Genomic DNA, 17,517 nt, shown 5'->3' on the forward strand with positions numbered 1-17,517 from the left:
TGAAACTCAATTTTGATCCAAGAATCACTATAATGCTATTAGTCAGATCTGAATTGTGAGCATTAACATACAAGCAGAGCTGGGATGCAAGTTTCTGCACTGGGAGCTGTTGTCTTATTTTAAAATAAGCTTCAGAGTAGCCAGCAGCAAAATGGATCTGAACATATTTTTAATTGGGATGGCTTCTCTGAATAAAAAGATCTCTCTCATTAAATGTTAAAGTGTCCCTTAATAACCTTGCAGACCTTTTCCCTTGTGCTCAGCAGCAGCAGTCTACAGGTGCTGCATTTAACTTCATGTGGCTTGTTCTTCTGTCCTGGATGAGACCTCCTGATGCAGTTACTACATCATTCATCTCGCTCTTTAGTTGGCTTGATCAGGCTTGCTGCAGCAGCTTCTCACGTAGCCTGGCTTGAGACGTGTGGGGGCTAAAGTTGTCTGTATCCATTAGCATGGGAAGGCAACTGGACAGGTCTCTCTTGCTTTTGCTTCTCATGATGCTGATGAAGAGTCATTTTTGCCTCCTAAAGCAGGATGTGCCAATGTCCTGTGTTGGCTCTGCATTTGGAGTATAGGTTGGCCCACACAGATTGAAAATTCTGGGCTAGCTGTGGTGGTGAGATATGTGGCACGGGACAGTAGAAGCAATTTTTGATACATGTGGGTATTGCATTTGGAGATTTTTGGAGTATGCTGAACCTGTGATAGCCAGTGAATGTTTCTGTAGTGTTGCATTAGAAACAAACGTGACTGTGATTGTGTTATAGAATGTATTTTCTCTGTCATAGAAGTTTATCTTTATGCATAAAAAGCAAAGTTAAAGAAATGCTGCTTTTAAGAGGGAAAAGCTGGAAAGATAACAAAGTACCTGAAATAAACATTCTCTGCAACATAATCACCGTCATTCTGTGGAGGAAGGGAGACTGCTGACCCTGAACACTAGTAAGCAGGCTGTTTTACAAGATCAGAAAAAGCAACACAAGAAGAGGTGACGGTGAGGAAAACCCTGCAGGTCCTCTACCTCTTTGCAAGGAACATTCAGTCACTGCAGCAGCAAGCAGGCAGAAACTGTGTGCATCCTAGAACCAAAGCTAAGTATTGGCTACCTCAGGCCTCAAGGGACTTGCTAAGTATCAGGAAGACAGTATGTGCTACAAATGTTGCTTTTTTTTCCCCTTTGGTGCTTTCCCTTTTTGTCCAAAGGGTTCCTTTTTAAACGTTTTGTTTTTGTATGCTATGGACCTCTTGTTACTGGAGACGAAGTGATGCTAATGTCTAGTGTTGTGCTTTCTTCTGTGTATGCCAAATGGCTGTTAGCTCTGTGGCCTCTGTAGTCTTAAGCAATTCTGTGCTAGATCACGTCTGTTCCTGGTGTGTGGTAAAGGTTTTGCCTTTCTCAGATCGCACAGAGAACATAGCTAATCTGCAAGTGGATTTTACACTGAGGGGTGCTCTCTGGTAAAAACAGCTAGAGTCGAGCTTCTGCTGCATTCAGTCACTGTCACTGCACTCCTTTACTGTGAAGAAGAAAGAAGTTGAATGTGTTTCGTCTTTGTGAGGGGCTGGAGGAATCCTCAGCTTTCTGCATCGACAAATCAAATTGTTAGATTTCCACTGCAGTCTTCTGACCCATGTGCATTCAAGTCTGTTTGCCTGGAAGATGCAACTATTGCTCATGCTGATCAGTGTGAGCCCAAGCCTTGTAGCCCTCAACGAGCCATTCCAGTGAAGCTGTAACTGCCAATGAGCTTAGAAATGAGACTGGAACTGCAGCTGGAAGCGCGTAGAATTGGAGCTACTGCAGACCTAGGAAGAGGACTGTAAATGTGAAGGAACGTTACTGATGAGAGATGGAAAGGGCAGATAAAAGGGACTGGGAGGTTATATTTCCTCTTGTATTACAATGCTAATTAGAATAGCTGGAGAGCTGTCTCTTGCTGTAGCTCCAGGCTAAAGCTGAGCTTCTCCAGCGTAGTCAGAAAGTGGACTTGACAGCAAGCTCCTTCAGAGAGAGGCTTGTGAATAGTGTGGTGAGCAGCATTAGTGCCTTTTTCTATTTCTGGATATTACCTATATCTGTTTCTGCTTTGAAGCACAAGGTCCGTCTGTTCTGCAGAGTGTATCTGCTTCTCCCTGAACAGAGGTGTGGTGTGTTTAGCCACCTTGAGATTCTCTCTCTGTGGTAGCAAAGGATGCTCAGATATTGTAGGCAAGGAGGGCTTCACTGTGCTGTTCAGTGCAGAGAAGTCTGCAGAACAAAATTAGGTTGGTGTGGCAGGGTGACTGGAGCAGAGTGGCAGAGACTGGATTCCTGGTGTTGGATGGGAATGCAGGTGGCAAAGCAGTGACCCCTGGAGCCATCTAGAAAAAACAGCTGCCTTTCAGACTTCAGTTACTGGTCTGCGCAGGCATCCCGCTCAGTGGAGATGTGGTTAAAAGACTTTCCTTTTCTGAGACGCAGTGGAGGCAAGGAGCTTATTTCAGGGTCCTGGCATTAGACAGTAGTCCGATAGTACAGCAGCTTGCTGCTGACTCCTGCCCTGGCACCTGGCCGTGGGCTGCTCTGCGCGTGCCTGGCTGTTTCCACGTGTTGTGCTGATAGGTGACTGACAGCAAGTTTCCTTTCTCATGTTTCAGGAGCTGTTGGCCAGATGCTGCTGGAAGCTGACAAGGAAAAGCTGATTTGGAGACAAGCGGCCAGAAATGTTTGGACACGTCGTCACTTTGGATCTGTAAGTCCTTGTTTGAGGGAAAGCTGCCTGGAGGCACTGTGAGTATTTGAAGTGCTTCTGGGAATTCTCAGATCATGAGGGTAGGTTTCAAGTCCCAGTATCTTTTCCGGGTAGGCGGGGATGAGATGGCAGGTAGCATAGTTGCTGGCTCTAGGGTAGGAAGCAGGACAGCCCTGTTTGAGCCTGAGGAACTGTGTGCTGAGAGACAGGAGGCCTTTGGCATGTTCATTCTGAGCACCTCCGCAATGGAAACATGCGTGGACCCATGGGTGCAGCTGTTCCTGGAAGCCTCTGCTTCTCTGCCAGCCCTTGTGGCTGGTGGTTTTGCCTTGATGCTGAACCAGATCCTGCTGGGAGTTAGTGGAAAAGCAGACTCAAACTCTTCTGGCCAGGTCCTTCCTGGAGGTGCATGTTCTCCTTCTCTCTCTCTCTCTCTCTCTCTCTCTCTCTCTCTCTCTCTCTCTCCCCCTCTTTCTCCTCCATACTTTACAGCTTTGCCCAACAGAGCACTTATGCTTTTGTGAAGCTGTTTTTTCCTGTGCTAGTCGAGACCCGACTATAACATTGGTGCAAGGAAGGAGGCCAGGCAGCTTGTTGAGGCAGGGCCAGCACTAGGGCATCTCTTCAGTTTGTTTTGGCAGAGTTTGAGTTTGCGTGGTCCTGGTTTGCCTGCCTGTTCCATTCACCTTCAATCTGGCTCTCCCTGTGTGCGTACAACTGCTCCACACCCTGCACTCCTGTCCCACCTCTCAGGGCTTGATGCCATTGACAGGAAAAAAGCAGCACAGCAGCAGAAGTGCCGCAAGGAAGGGAAGGCTCCACTGCAGTCTCTCTTGTGTCAATGGCAGTGATGGTCACAGAGCTACACTATTACAGCTGGTTCCTAGAATAACCCAGTTCTTTTCTTGTAGTGAGGGGTACCCCAGGCTTTGACAGAGAGGAAGGTTGTTTCTGAACTTGTGTTATATCCCTGGTTGGCTGGACACTATTTTACAGAAGCCTGTTAGCTGCAAGGTAGAGCATGGCATGTTGCTTGTTGGAAGTCAGAAAGTAGCTTGCCTTCCTCTCTCGTGGAGGTGTGATTTATCACAACTGTAGGCATAAAGACGTAATGTTTTGGCTCAAATAAGAATCTGATAATTGCCAGCTCATTTGTAGGTGTGAAGCACTGACTTAAAAGGATGACTGAGGTAATTGTTAGCATTACCAGGCTTCTGTACCAAAGGCTTCGCAGTTAGCATCCTTCTGCCGTGTTGGGGGAGATTAGCTGAGAGGGTCCCATTTCACAGGTTTGTTTAGTCCTTCCTGGAACCAAGGTTCCCTTGAAGCTATTGCTTCACAAATTTTAGGTTTGTGTGGTCCCAGTTGCTTGAGTGTCTTGAACATGTCCTTGGCCAGGTCAGGTGCCTTTTGAGCTCTTGCTCAAGGCATGTTGTGGCCCAACTATCCTAAGCTAATTTCATTTACTCTCAGAAGATCTGATGTAGGTTGGGACAGGTACCTGGAGTTAGATGACCATCCAATTGTCCTTGGTTATAAACATTCCCTATTCCTTACTTATTTATGGGGTGAGATTTCAAACTGTCTGTTTTGATGGATGCTAATCTATCTGTTTCTCTTCTTCAGGGCGTCTGAGTGAGTGTTCCTGCTTCATGAGGCTTCAGATTTGAGCCCAGCCTGGTAAGTGCTCAGGTCCTTGCAGGCTATAGGAATTACTGTGATTTCAGCTTGAAATATCTTCGTGTGCGTCTCCTGTCCTTAGTCTGGCAGGAATTGATAGAAGAGTCTCCTAGATCACCTGTTTGGTGGGGTGTTGACAAACCTGCTTCTGGTCAGGATTTCAGCATTCCTCTCTGAAGAAGAGACATGTCTTCCCAGCGAGTCAGACCCATCTGTTTTGCTTGGGGATGCAGTGAAATATGCATTTGGTATGCTGGATGTGACTTTTCTAAAGTATGAGAGATCTCTTCACCTACTTGAGTCTTAGGAAAAGGGATCTTGAAGGAATGGCTGCCTTGAAGGTATGTCAATGGGAGTCAAATGGCCCTGCCTGTAGAAAAGGAGAGAGCGTAACCTGAGTTGAAGCAGATCCTGCACTTTGAAGTGCTGCAAGTCAGGCACCTGAGGATTGCAGAGATGCTAGGCTTGATCAGTGTTAGGATCCAGCAAGGGAAAATGGAATGAGGAGTGCTTAACCCAAATATAGGGGAATTATGAACAATGTATGTGTTATCATCAGGGAAAGAGTGGTATTGGCCTCTCCAGGGGTTGCTTGGCATTTCTGGGAACTCTTGTCTTGCATACAATGGGGTGGTTGAAATCCTGGCTCCTTGGGGTAAGTCTTCCTGCCCTCCACTGCAGACCCAAAGTAGTGGAAAGGAAGGAAATTTTTCCATGTGTACAAGATAGCTGCTTTCCTTCTACCCCATTTTTTGCTCTTGTACTGCTACTGTGCCTGCAGCAGGAAGAATCCTGCCCAGCATGGCTAGGGTAAGGGGACTAATGTGGTCTTTTGCTAGTACTATTGCATGTTGCCTTAGGTACCAGTGTCAATGGCATTGTTCCCTAATTTGATGCAGCCTGTGACTTGGGAGTGGTCTTTGTCTTTTCTGACAGAGTGAGCAGTTGTAATGGTATGATACCTCCTTCTGACAAGCCTCCTATTGTCTCTTCCATTGAGGTTCTGGTGTAAGCCAAAAACTTCTGGGTTTGGGCTCTTTAATGGCTGGAGTCTCCTCCTACATAGTCTCTGCTGACAGTGACAGCACATAATCGATAACTCCTGCTCCAGCTGTCACTGCTGCCTATAAGGCTTGCAGTTTCCATATTGGAAAAGGCCTTTCCTAAAGAGCCTAATCAATATGCTACTGTGAGGTCTGTTCTCGTTTGCTATATATAATCTGTACACACACAAACTACGTGAGTGTGTGTAAAGGGGGGGGAGAGGATGTACCAGCCCTCTGCTCTCACTGGCTGGGAGGACACAGCTACCTTTTACTTTGCTCCCTCTCCTGCAGCTGCTGCTCAAGGCTTGTGGCCACATCCTTTCCCTGCTCTGTTAGCACTCTGCATGGGGACCTGTTTTGGGACTTCAGGAGAGCTGAATTCCTGCTGGGTCACTTCTAGTGTTCGATGGAGCTCCTCTGACTTTCTCTTTGCTGTTGGTAGGTAACCTGCTTTCGGAGCCACACAGGTGGGAGGATGTCAAGCACAGCTCCAGCAAAGAAGCCTTACCGCAAGGCGCCCCCGCAACATCGCGAGATCCGCCATGAGGTACCCATCATTCGTGACGACCAGGATGGAGTGATCTTGGCTGAGCAGAGTCAGGTAACGGATTGCCGGGTGGCAAAGGGCTTAACTTCATTGTGCCAGCAAACGGGGTTTAGTTACAGCGAGGCAGGCCAGCTCAAGCAGGCAGAGGGTTTTGAGGTTTGCAACCTGAACTTCTCCTCATCATGGTCCCTGGAGTCCAGCAGTGAGAAGGAAGTGACAGGGAGCAAAGCAGAGTTGAATATCAAGAGCCAGACTGTCTCACCAGCAATTCCACGTGGTGGGAAGATGGGGCAGCGAAACGGGAAGCGGTGCCCAAACCGCAGTCGTGGGCACCTCAGCAAATTTATGAGTCGTAGCATGGAGACAGTTGTCGTGTCTGGAGATGAAAGACATCGTCCCACTTGCTCTTTCAAAAGCAGAAGCCTGGAACGCTCGCTTATGTTTAAAGAGCCTCCTGAAGTCTTGTCACCGAGGAAGTTTCGGGTCTCCTCTACGCACCTGCCTCTTAAAGGGATTCTGAAGCAGACCAATGTGACGGGCCCGTGCCCTGAGAGTTTGCGCAAGACCCGCTCAGTAGAGACACTTTCCCGTGGCCGTGGCTCATGCAAGTACAGTGACTCCCAGCTCTCCCTCAGCCGTAGGGAGAAGCGCTCACTGGAGCACAGCAGCAGCAGCGTCCCTGACTCTGTGAAGCGCAGGGAGAAGATCACAGAGGAAAAGCTGCAGTTCTCAAAATTCCTGGATGAGATTACCCAGCGGGTGCTGAGTCCCATCCGCCTGCGCTCAGTGGGAGAGACTAGGGGAGCAGAACAAGACCAGAACTCTCCCATTTTGCCCAGAAGCTCCATGCCAGAAGGCCAAGAGGAAGGTCACCTGCAAGGGGTCAAAGGCAAGCGTGCAACTGGAAGATCCCCCTGCCCAAGCAGAAGAAAAACAGAAAAGAAATGTGAGAGGCTGGGAATGGCTTCACGTCAGAGAAAGTGTGCTGAAGAGGCTGAGAGAGCTTCCAGACTAAGAAAGAAACCCGTCCTTGGGAGGAAGGACAGTAAGGAAAAACTCCTTTCCTTGGAGAGAAGGTTGGTAGATCTGTGTCAGTATGAGCTGCAGCAGCTGGCAGACCTGGGGCTGGCAGGGACATCCTCTGGGCAGCAGCACTCACTGTCCTCATGGAAAAGCAGTGCAGAGGGCAGAAGGGATGAAAGCAGTCCCTGTTCACAGCTGTTACAGCCACATCATCTGTGTGATAAACCTGGGCAGAAGTGTGCAGTGGAGCCGAACTACCCAGAGAAAGGATCCTTCTCCACTCCAACACGCTGGAGTCGGGAAGAGGGGCCTACCCCATCTAGACCTTCCCCTTCCTTCAGCCCAACACTAAACAAGGTAGGTGCCAGGGCCACTGGCTCACAGATAGGGGTCTCACAGAATCCAAAGCCTCCACCTGGATCTCATCTAGTCTGTAATGCTGGTAGGGGGAGTGAGAGCAGTCCCCCAGACCCCATGCTGTGGGTGCTTAATCACCAGGAGCTGCTCTCTTGTGGGTGCCACTCATGACTGCGCTCCAGGTTGGGTATATCTTCCTAGGAGGAGCCAGCTTGCCTTTGTCCCCAGGAGCTGGACAGACAGGACCTGGTGCTGTTCTCCCCACTGCAGACTTCCTAGGTGTTTGCAGGTTGGAGGGCAGCAGGCGTGTGCAGGAAGCAGACAGCTCAGTTATCAGGAGGTGTTGGGATGCTGCTGATGCTTTGTGTGTGCCCTGTGTCTGGCTGTCTTGGGGTACTGGATCTTTGTATGATGGCTGTCTCAGGTCTCTGTAAGCCTTCTCTTTTGTCCAGCCTGCCTTGGGTCTGTTGCCTTGCTTTAGTAGGATTCACATTATCCCCTTTGACTGGTCACTAGCATTTGCTATGTGTATTTGTTGGGGTAAAGGAGGCAGTTGATAGATAATTCTGCATTAATTAATTGATTGCCTTGTGGGGTCAGAATATAAGGAAAAAAATGGGTTGATGCTTTGCCTTTAGGAAGAGGAGGAAGTTTGTAGGTGGTAAGGACCACTCTTTTAAAGTGTGAACTGATGAAGGAAGCAGTCCTGTGATGTCTTAGTGCCAGGACAGGGGTGGTTTGCCTTCCGTAATATTGCTAGCAGCTTGATGACTTCATCCACAACTGTCTGTGGCATGACCTCTCAGCCCAGAGCTGGCTGTGACACTTAATAGACAATCTAAAGTGTGGCAGCACTTTGGGTTTGTATAGTGCTGTTGGTATACCAAGCAACAAAAGTAATCCGTGGACGGCTTAGACTTTGTGAGAATGGTCACAGTCTTGGCCTTTCACAGAAAATATGGTTGATTCTAGTGCTAATTAAATCTCTCCTAGCCATGCTGGCAGGCAGCAGCCATCTCACAGGTTAACACAGAGTACAAAGGAAGTGAGAATAGCTGAGCAGTGTGCTCTTGCTGCTGTGCTGTGTCTCCTTGTTCTGCAGGTCCCCGCTCCAGGCACCTCTAGGGATCTTGCCCAGAATGTTAATTTGTTTCACAGCCTTTTCTGACCTCTGGTGTTTCTTTTGGTGTCCCAGTATAGTTACAATGGCTGTTTTCAGGTCTGCAGAAAGAAACCCTTTGACAGCCCAATCTGGGTGGTGCAAATGGTAGATGCATTTTTCAGCTCCCGAATGATTCTCTCTCATTCTTTTTGTGGCGCTTCAAGGGTGTTGTGATTGCTGTGGTGACAATTTAATCCTCAGTGTGTGTTGGCCTGTGAGATTCCTGCAGGAGGAAGCTGAAACACCAGCTAAGGTGATGATGTTAAGAGAGATGCTGAGATTGCACCATGGGAGAGTAAAGTTACTTAACTTGTGTGGTGGTTTCTAGTCTAGCTCTTCTACCCTGAACGAGAACACACAGTCTCTCTTGGTATCAGACCACCAAGCGATGTGTACAGATCCTAGCAGCTCTAAGCTTGCCTAGTGTGACCTGTCAGAGCAGGTGAGAAAAAATCATAGGTAGGGTCTAGCAACCAAGACTCTGCCCTTTAAGACAGTGTGAGAGACCAACTCCTCTGAAAGAATCTCACAGCTGTTTTCTTCCCTGTGCAGGAACCCTTGACGGATGCAGAAAGGATGAAGTAAGTGTCCTGCTCCCCCTTTATGCCTGTCATACTGCAAATGTGTGGGTGCTGATTCCTCGCGTCACGCCTGTGCCACCTGCACAGCAAAGCTGACTGTCCCTGTGGGCTTCTCTCAGATCTTCAGTCTTCTTGGAGCCATGTGGGCAGAGCTTTAGTCTGTGCCTTGCCAACCTCTGCCTTGCATGTCTTTCCCCCTGGAGTGGGAGGGAACACAGATGCCCAGTGCAGGTGCAGGCAGAGGAGTTGGTGGGTGTGAAAGAAATTAGGAAACGAAGCCTTTAATACAGGTGGAGGGAGGAGTGCCTTTTTTAACCCTTCTTCTTGTTACCACTGTTTTAGTGTAAACCACCAGAAGCAGTATGCAGAGGCCTGCTGCTGACTAAGCACTTTGGTGGTGGTGATGCGGGGCACACACAGCTGCTAGCACTGAGCTCTAAGCCACAGTGAGGAGCAAGCTTGCAGTGCCAGAGAGAAGCCCTGTTTCTGGGTTTCTCTGAGCAACTGAGCACAAAGGAATGGAAAACAACAGGAAATCATTCTGACCACCAGGCATGTCCTGGCTGGGGAGGAACAGAGCAGTCTGTGTTGGAATGGGATTTACTGGCAGCTGTGATCACATCTGTACATGTACCTCACCATCTCTGCTTCTGGGCTTAGGACTGTATGGAGTCCTCTTTCTACCACGTATTAAAGCTATGAGGGCTTTTGAACAGTTTCAGAGGAGGAGAAAATTATCTTACTCTTTGTCTTTAACTCTTCTAACCTGGACTGGGATAAATTATTGAGCAGGTTTCATTCACCAGTGAGGGATACTGGAGCTGCACAGCTCATCTGGTTAGTGGGCTTTATCCAAGCCCTGTAAGCCGAGAGGGAGCTGGAAGCCATGGCTGGCCAGCTGGCATGTGCTGCTGTGCCCCTGCTCCAAGAGTTTGAGTCTCCCTCTCCTGACAGATGCATCTCTAGCTGCGTGTGCTGGAGTCTCCTGCCAGTTCAGTTCCTGATTTCCTGGGGCCCATCTGTGGGGCCTTGGGCCCTAGAGCAGGGCAGCAGGGTGGGGGTGCTGGTGTGGAGTACCCCTTGTGCACTCAGTGGTACCTTGTTCCTATGTGCCACAGGCTACTGCAGCATGAGAATGAAGAGCTGCGCCGACGGCTGATGTATGTGACTAACAAAATGGAGGCAATGGAAAGGGAGCTGGAGTCAGGTCAGGACTACCTGGAGATGGAGCTGGGCCAGAACCGTGAGGAGCTGGAGAAATTCAAGGACAAGTTCCGTAGGTATGAAAAAGAAAACAAGAGGGATAGAGTTGGAGAGATCCCTCCCACCAAGAACTCTCTCTCCTGGCATGAGCAGGCTGCCCCCTGTTGTGTAAATCCAAGGCATGCTGCACCCTCAGAAAGGTGCACCCCCAGACTGGGGCAGTTAGAGGCTCTGCAGCCATTACTTCCTCCAGGGTACAGTGTAGGAATGCTATCAGTGTGAGGGGCTGATAACAACAGGGAATTCTTCATCTGTTGGATCACAGAATCACAGAACGTTAGGGATTGGAAGGGACCTCAAAAGATCATCTAGTCCAATCCCCTTGCCGGAGCAGGAACACCTAGATGAGGTTACACAGGAAGGTGTCCAGGCAGGCTCTGAATGTCTCCAGAGAAGGAGACTCCACAACCTCTCTGGGCAGCCTGGTCCAGTGCTCTGGTACCCTCACTGAGAAGAAGTTTCTTCTCAAATTTAAGTGGAACCTCCTGTGTTCCAGCTTGTGCCCATTACCCTTTGTCTTATCATTGTTTGTCACCGAGAAGAGCCTGGCTCCATCCTCGTGACACTCACCCTTGATATATTTATAAACATTAATGAGGTCTCCCTCAGTCTCCTCTTCTGCAAACTAAAGAGACCCAACTCCCTCAGCCTTTCCACATAAGGGATGACAGGATCCAGCTTGGATTCACTACCCCACATGTGAAAAGGAGCCATTGATGGCTGCAAGGAAGTACATTGCCTCAATTAAGAATCAATGCCAATTGCTGGTCACGTGCTTATACATGACATACCTCAGAGGAGTCCTCCAAAGTCATTCACACCCTCCTCTGCAAGATCATTTCACCAAGCCAACCTCATCTGGCCTCCAGTAACTGGGGGTCTGAAGCCATTATGTGGCAGAGGTGAACTATGTGGCATAGTTAATTTGCCTGGTTGCCATAGTACTGTGAATACCAGTCTTTCTGGAGTTATGGACTTGGTGGTTTGCTTGGCAGCTTTGAAGGTGGCTTGAGTAGGTGCCTGAAATCCATTCCCATGTATATCTGGTTTCTGTAGGTTGCAAAACAGCTACACCGCTTCCCAGAGAACCAACCAAGACCTGGAGGAGAAGCTGCATGCCCTGGTAAGTGCCCTATTAAGATACTACAGGGGGGAGGTAGAAGAGGCCTGTGTTTTAGGAGGAGTTGGGGAAAGGGGCCCTGGCTTTACCCAGCAGATGTGGCAGTGGGTGAGGGGTGAGATTCTGGCCATGACCATCCACTCCCCATTGCGGCTGGTGTCATGAACTGGTTTCTTGATTTACCGAGCCTTACTTGGTCATGCACGTGAGCTTTGGTTTCCCCACAACATAATTGCATGATATTCCGTCGTGTTGCTTCAGTCCCTCTCAAAACACCAGGGATGTGTCAGCCAGTCCTGGGGTGGTCATCCTGGGAGGACGGGGGCAGTCAGAGCAGAGCCAATGTGCGTGTATGTCTGTTGTGTGCATTCATAACACTCATGGCTGTTTCTTTTCTCTCCCTCCCTCTCTCTCTCTCTTTCTCCTCCCCACGCTGCCGCTGGCACACGCTGGGTGCACTCACCTCTCAGGCCTCTCTCAGCCAAAGCTGGATTTTTGCAGTTGCGTCTTTTCGTTTGTGTGTTTTTTCTTTTTCTTCTTTACGTGTCTCAGCCTGTTGGGTTCATTGTCAGTCTCACATACACCATCCCAGATGGAGGGGCCCCAGCCTTCGTCCAGCCAAGGGCTCACCTGGTATCCAGCAGCTGCCCAAAGATGCAGCAGGTCCTAGCTTGCAGTGCTCCATCTTAAGAGCATTTGACTCTGTGCCAGCTGGAGCATGGCGTGCTGGGAAGTGGTGCCCATAAGCTGTGGCACTGCACAAGATGTGGATGGCTGTGAGCCTCGTTTGCTCCCTTTCCTTCCCCTTCTGGGCTGTGAGCAGGCAAGTCAAACAGCTGAGATGTTGGCTGCCTCTGTGTAGCCCAGGATGAGATCTTTTTGGGTTGTAGTACTCGAATTTCTTGGGTTAATATTCATTGTGCTGGTGCCTGAAGAGACTGCCCTCCCCTACCCCCTTGTGTGTTACTGTGCTGTACCCCCTGACACACAACTGGGCACTGGTGGGCACAGCCTCAGAGCAGCCTGGGAAAGCATTGGAGGAACTTCTTGAGAAAAGGATGGCTTGGTTGTTTTGAGCTGTTGCCCCTCTCTGCTGTTACATCTGGGTCTCTCTCAGCCTTGTACCTGAACTGCTGGGGAGTGTAAAGAGGCAAAACTGCCTGCTTTAGGAAAGACATTAACTGAGCTCCAGATGAAGCTGCACAGGTCCTTTTTCTAACTAGAGTAAAGCTTGAGCTCTTTCAAGCCAGTGCCCTCTCGCTGCCAAACAACCCTTTCATCCATTCAGCATTGACCGCTGGCTCTTTATGGGCAGTATTCTTGTTCTGTTGCCCCAGAGACACAAGCTCAATATCACAAGCTCAGAGGTCTTTGCTGCCTGTAGCAGGGTGGGATTGACTGCTCAAAACCACTAGCTTTCCACCAGACACCATGGGAACCAGGGCAGAGAGGAAGCATGGTTGTGCTGCAAGAGATACTGCATTAAGGAGGTTCAAACTCAAGCTGTTGTCTCTGTAACTAGCAGAATGGCTGGTTCCATTTGGTGTCCCTCCCCTGGTAAAAAAACAGACTGTCCCCCTTGTCTGTCTGTCTGAAGGTCTTTGTATCTGAGCTGAACATGTCATTGTGCTATGCTTGGGCTGAGGTGGGTGGTGAAGCCAGGTTCTTCTGTGTTGGGGAGATTTACACCTGATGTTCTTGCATCCCAGATTAAAAAGGCAGAGATGGACCGCAAGACGCTGGACTGGGAGATTGTAGAGCTCACTAATAAATTGCTTGATGCCAAAACTACCATCAATAAGCTGGAGGAACTCAATGTAAGTGACAGTCTGCAAAAGGCTGTAGAAGTGTGTGACCTGTGGGCTTTTCCTCTTGTTCAAAGTCGTTAGTGTAAAGGAACATGCAAATTACTTCAGTTTGTATGAATGTGTGTATGAAAGTGTGGGAGCTGCACACACGGTAGGGACAAACAGAAAAGGGTCTGAGGGCTTGAGAAAGGAAGAACTGATCTTCAGGTTTGATGTATTTGCTTTATTGAGCTCAGGGTTTGTCCCAAGTCTAGGCTGTACCAACAGTGTGTGTTCATTTCCTTTATAGCTGGGAGGGACCTGATGCCTTTTTTAGACCATTATTACAGAAGTTCCTGGATCTAGTGCTTGTTTCTGTTGACTGCTCTCAACTCCTTCCAGTCTGTCTGCAAGATGCCTGACATCAGGCATGGCTGAAAGTTCTGGGATGGGGTAGCAAATCTGTTGGGACTTCTGAGGATTATTAAAATCCCCAGTGGGAGAGTGGGTTGATACACTGACAGCGTGTATGCCTGGAGTTGAAAGGGACACCTTGGCTCAGTTGTAATAAAATACACAGGGGTGTGGAGAGGAGGGAATGGCAGGTGCCCTCATAAGCAATACATCAGATGCCACCTCCTGCTTCTGTTCAAGCAGCATTTGGTCAGGTGGTGCCTTTTCAGGTAAGAGATCTGACTGGTCTGACACCATTGCACACCTGTGCCCTTTCTTGCAGGAACGCTACCGACAGGACTGTAACTTGGCGGTACAGCTGCTCAAGTGCAACAAGTCCCACTTCAGGAACCACAAGTTTGCTGATGTGAGTAGCCATCCTGCTGAGCTGGGGAAGATGGGCTCGTGGTCACCGCCTGCATCTTACGTACTCCAGCTTTCTCTGTAGGGCTGTTGGCCTCTCATCCTTCAGCCTCAGAGGGGTGGGGGGGGCCTGTTCCCACTCCCACTGAGAAAGCAGCACAGAGCCTCTGCCAGCTCCTCTTTCACACCGGCTCCATTTCACAGCTCAGCCAGAAGCTGTTATAAAAAGCACAATAACCTTGAATTTGATAGCCTGCTGGGTGCCTGATGGGAGCTGACAGGAGGACAGATCTCTCTTACCCTGCTCTGTCCTCTTCTCTTCCTCACCTGGCCACACGGAAGGGCCGCACTGCCTGATAAGTAGTCAAGTAGCAGTAGTCTGGCCTTGCTTCGCTGCTTGCTCTGAGGAGAAATGTGAGAGGCAGCATTCAGAGTCTCTTTTAGGTCTCCTGAATGGAAGAAGTTGGTACCAACTCATACTCCCCCTGGTGGGTTCTGTTCAGCTCATCCTGCCCTCAGGTTGGGCAAAGACAAAGGGTTAGGCTTTTCATATTAGTAGCATCACTTCTTCGATTGGAAGTATTTTTCAGGCCCTTACCCCAGCTTTCTCTGTGTCATACCACTAGTCTCCGGCCCTTCCTCTCAGCAAAATCATGTGCTTGTCTTTTCTAACGTAGCAGGTGACCAGTATGTCACCCTCCCCCATTGTGTCTCAAATTAGAACTCTTGAGGTCAGTGTATCAGTTACTGCTGGGGTAACCTTGACCTCTCTACCAGCTGTCCCCCCTTCCTGGAGCTTTGAATTCTGCCCCCCAGAGTGCTGCATCCCACGTGGAGGGGAGTTGGTGCTGAGCAGCTGTGCAGACAGTGCCTCACAGCCAGCTGCTATCATGCAGTGTGCCCTGCGTCCCCAGCTTTGGACACAGTTTCCTTCTGGCTGTGATGGGACAGGCCTTGCTGTGCCACTGAGTGGCCTGTGAAGCCCTGCTCTCTGCTTCATGCTCTGCATGGGTGTGGTGACCAAGGTGAGGGCAGCTTGGCAGGGTGATGGGGAGAGCAGTAGTGCCCATTTGCACGACAAGGAGCAGTGCTTTTATCTCCTGTTGAGACCCCAGTCCTGCAGCTTTGGTAATAAAACCCCATGTTTGCCTCTCTGAAACAGAGAGAGTGAGGAAGTGGGATGAGGTGGTGGAGTCTGCGGGAACAGGGGAAGGCATCGATTCTGGTCTGCGGGCCCGCTGCCAAGGGGGCATGGCTGCAGTTACCACATTCAGGGAGCACTGCAGATCCCAGCACTGGGGGCTGTTGAGTCACTTCAGTGCAACCACCAGCTGATTTTCCACAGATCAATAGACCTCTTCCTAGCATGTGCTGGCTGGACCTTGTATCTGTGCTCACAGGCGTGGGGGACTGAGCACGTGTGTTGTTTTTTCTTGTTCTCTTTGCAAACTGGGGCCTGTGATCCATGGTGGAGAAACATGACTTGTGTGACAGCTAGAGAACCTTGTTAGTCCCTCATGTGGGGCAGGTTTGCTTTGAAAGAGAGACCTTCCTCAAGGCAACATATGCGAATGTTAAGGTCAAGATAAAAGGAGTAGAAAGTACACGTGAAGGTTGGTTGGAAAGGGCAGATTATTTGGAACTTAGTGGTTTGCGTGGCAGCCCCCTCTAATGTCCTTTTCCTTCTCCCTAGCTTCCCTATGAGCTGCAGGACATGGTCAATAAGCATTTGCACAGCACTCAGGAGTCCTCAGGCCCTGGTCAAGAGACAACCCACACCTTGGCTCCATCTGATGTTGTGCCCACCTCAGTCATTGCCAGAGTCTTGGAGAAACCAGAATCTCTGGTTCTGAATTCAGCCAAGTCTAGCAGTGGCAGCTGTCCCATGGCTGAGGATGTCTTTGTGCATGTGGACATGAGTGGAGCCCCTCCTGATGCCTGCAACAGCACAGGACAGATGGGGAAGGAGGGAGGAGATGCAGGGAAACAGCAGAATGGTGGCTGCAAGCCACAGAGCAGTGTGGAGAGCCTGCCAGACGAGGTGCCTGCCTTTGAGAAGCTAAGCCCATACCCTACACCCTCACCTCCCCATCCTATGTACCCTGGGCGCAAAGTGATTGAGTTCTCTGAGGACAAGGTAAGGATCCCAAAGAACAGCCCCCTGCCCAACTGTACCTACGCTACACGCCAGGCCATCTCCCTTAGCCTGGTACAGAGTGAAGATGAGAGCTGCGACAGGCATCGGACACTTCCCAACAGCCCTGCTTCAGAGGGGCGCCGTTCGGCCTCCAGCTGTTCCTGTCAGCAGTCCCCCAAAGCAGCCAGGGCTCATGGCTCTTCCCAAAGCAGCCCATTCAGCAGCCCTCCCCAGATCCCGAGCGCCTTTGCCAGCTCTGCCAGCTCCGAGGAGGACCTGCTGGCCAACTGGCAGCGTATGTTTGTGGACAAGGCACCCCCCACCTCAGAGCGGGTACTGATGAACCGCACGGCCTTCAGCCGTGACACGGCCCCTGAACTCCAGAAGAGGTTCAGCCGCTCCATGCAGGAGCTGGGCAGGGCAGCCTCGGCTTACTCAGATGGTGAGGAGTCTGCACAGAGCTGCAGCTGGACAGTGAGCCGGGACTCGAGCGTGGACACTGACAGCACCGAGTCCAGAGCTCGCAGGAGCCATTTCTCCTCAGACTATGGAACAGATTTCTCCCAGGATGAAACCCAGAAGCTGTTGCAGGGAAGTGGTGGAGGCACTGCTGAGCCTGGATGTCCCTCACCAGAGAAGCACAAGGACTATGTGGACCTTGGCTTGCCTGAGAGCCCAGCTGAGGAGAGAGAAATGTTGCTCCAGGGAAGCAAAGAGAGCAACCAAGGAGGTGCCCAAGAGGAAAGTGGAGAAGGCAGAGTTAAGCTTCCCTTCAGTCGGCCACACCGCAGCCCCAAGAGAATGGGGGTCCACCACTTACATCGCAAGGACAGTCTGACGCAAGCCCAGGAGCAGGGAAACCTGCTCAGCTGAGGCAGGGCGAGAAGCAGCTGCACACTGCATAGCTGTGGGCTGCCTCTATCTCTCTGCCTTCTGAGAGAGAAACCTCTCTCAGTACCCTCCTCCTGAGGGGGCTGTGCTCTGAAATTTTCTATTTATTCTCTTCTTTTGCTACCTGAAAGAGCTGAGGTCCCCCTTCCCTGGCACCTCAGACCCACAGTAGGAGCACACACAGAAGCACACCCACTGTCCCAGTACACTCGCAGCTCTCTTCACCGCCTCACACTGGTGCCTGTACCGGAGCTCGTTCTTGGTACCCCTCGTCCTGGTGCCTGTGCCTCTTTATGCTTGCATCTTCCTTCCCCCTTCCCACTCAGGTACCTGAGGCCCTGGGTGCTTTCATGCTGGTTGCCCACAGCTGCTCTG

The 17,517-nt window shown here is 50.2% G+C and overlaps 1 protein-coding gene across 1 annotated transcript in view; it reads left to right on the forward strand.

Annotated features, from left to right (window-relative positions):
• The window catches only part of TJAP1 (tight junction associated protein 1 (peripheral)), a 36,158-nt gene extending 19,034 nt beyond the window's left edge, over positions 1 to 17,124 (forward strand). The window contains exons 2-10 of the mRNA XM_010184784.1: positions 2,638 to 2,732; positions 4,359 to 4,412; positions 5,901 to 6,059; positions 9,100 to 9,128; positions 10,247 to 10,408; positions 11,448 to 11,514; positions 13,221 to 13,328; positions 14,035 to 14,118; positions 15,808 to 17,124. Of these exons, the coding sequence (XP_010183086.1) occupies positions 5,934 to 6,059; positions 9,100 to 9,128; positions 10,247 to 10,408; positions 11,448 to 11,514; positions 13,221 to 13,328; positions 14,035 to 14,118; positions 15,808 to 17,124 (1,893 nt within the window). The 5' untranslated portion in view covers positions 2,638 to 2,732; positions 4,359 to 4,412; positions 5,901 to 5,933. The remainder of the gene's footprint in view (positions 1 to 2,637; positions 2,733 to 4,358; positions 4,413 to 5,900; positions 6,060 to 9,099; positions 9,129 to 10,246; positions 10,409 to 11,447; positions 11,515 to 13,220; positions 13,329 to 14,034; positions 14,119 to 15,807) is intronic.
• Positions 17,125 to 17,517: the final 393 nt, after the last annotated feature.

Source organism: Mesitornis unicolor, unplaced genomic scaffold (genome assembly GCF_000695765.1).
Source record: "Mesitornis unicolor isolate BGI_N332 unplaced genomic scaffold, ASM69576v1 scaffold28855, whole genome shotgun sequence".
In the NCBI taxonomy this organism is placed as follows: Eukaryota; Metazoa; Chordata; class Aves; order Mesitornithiformes; family Mesitornithidae; genus Mesitornis; species Mesitornis unicolor.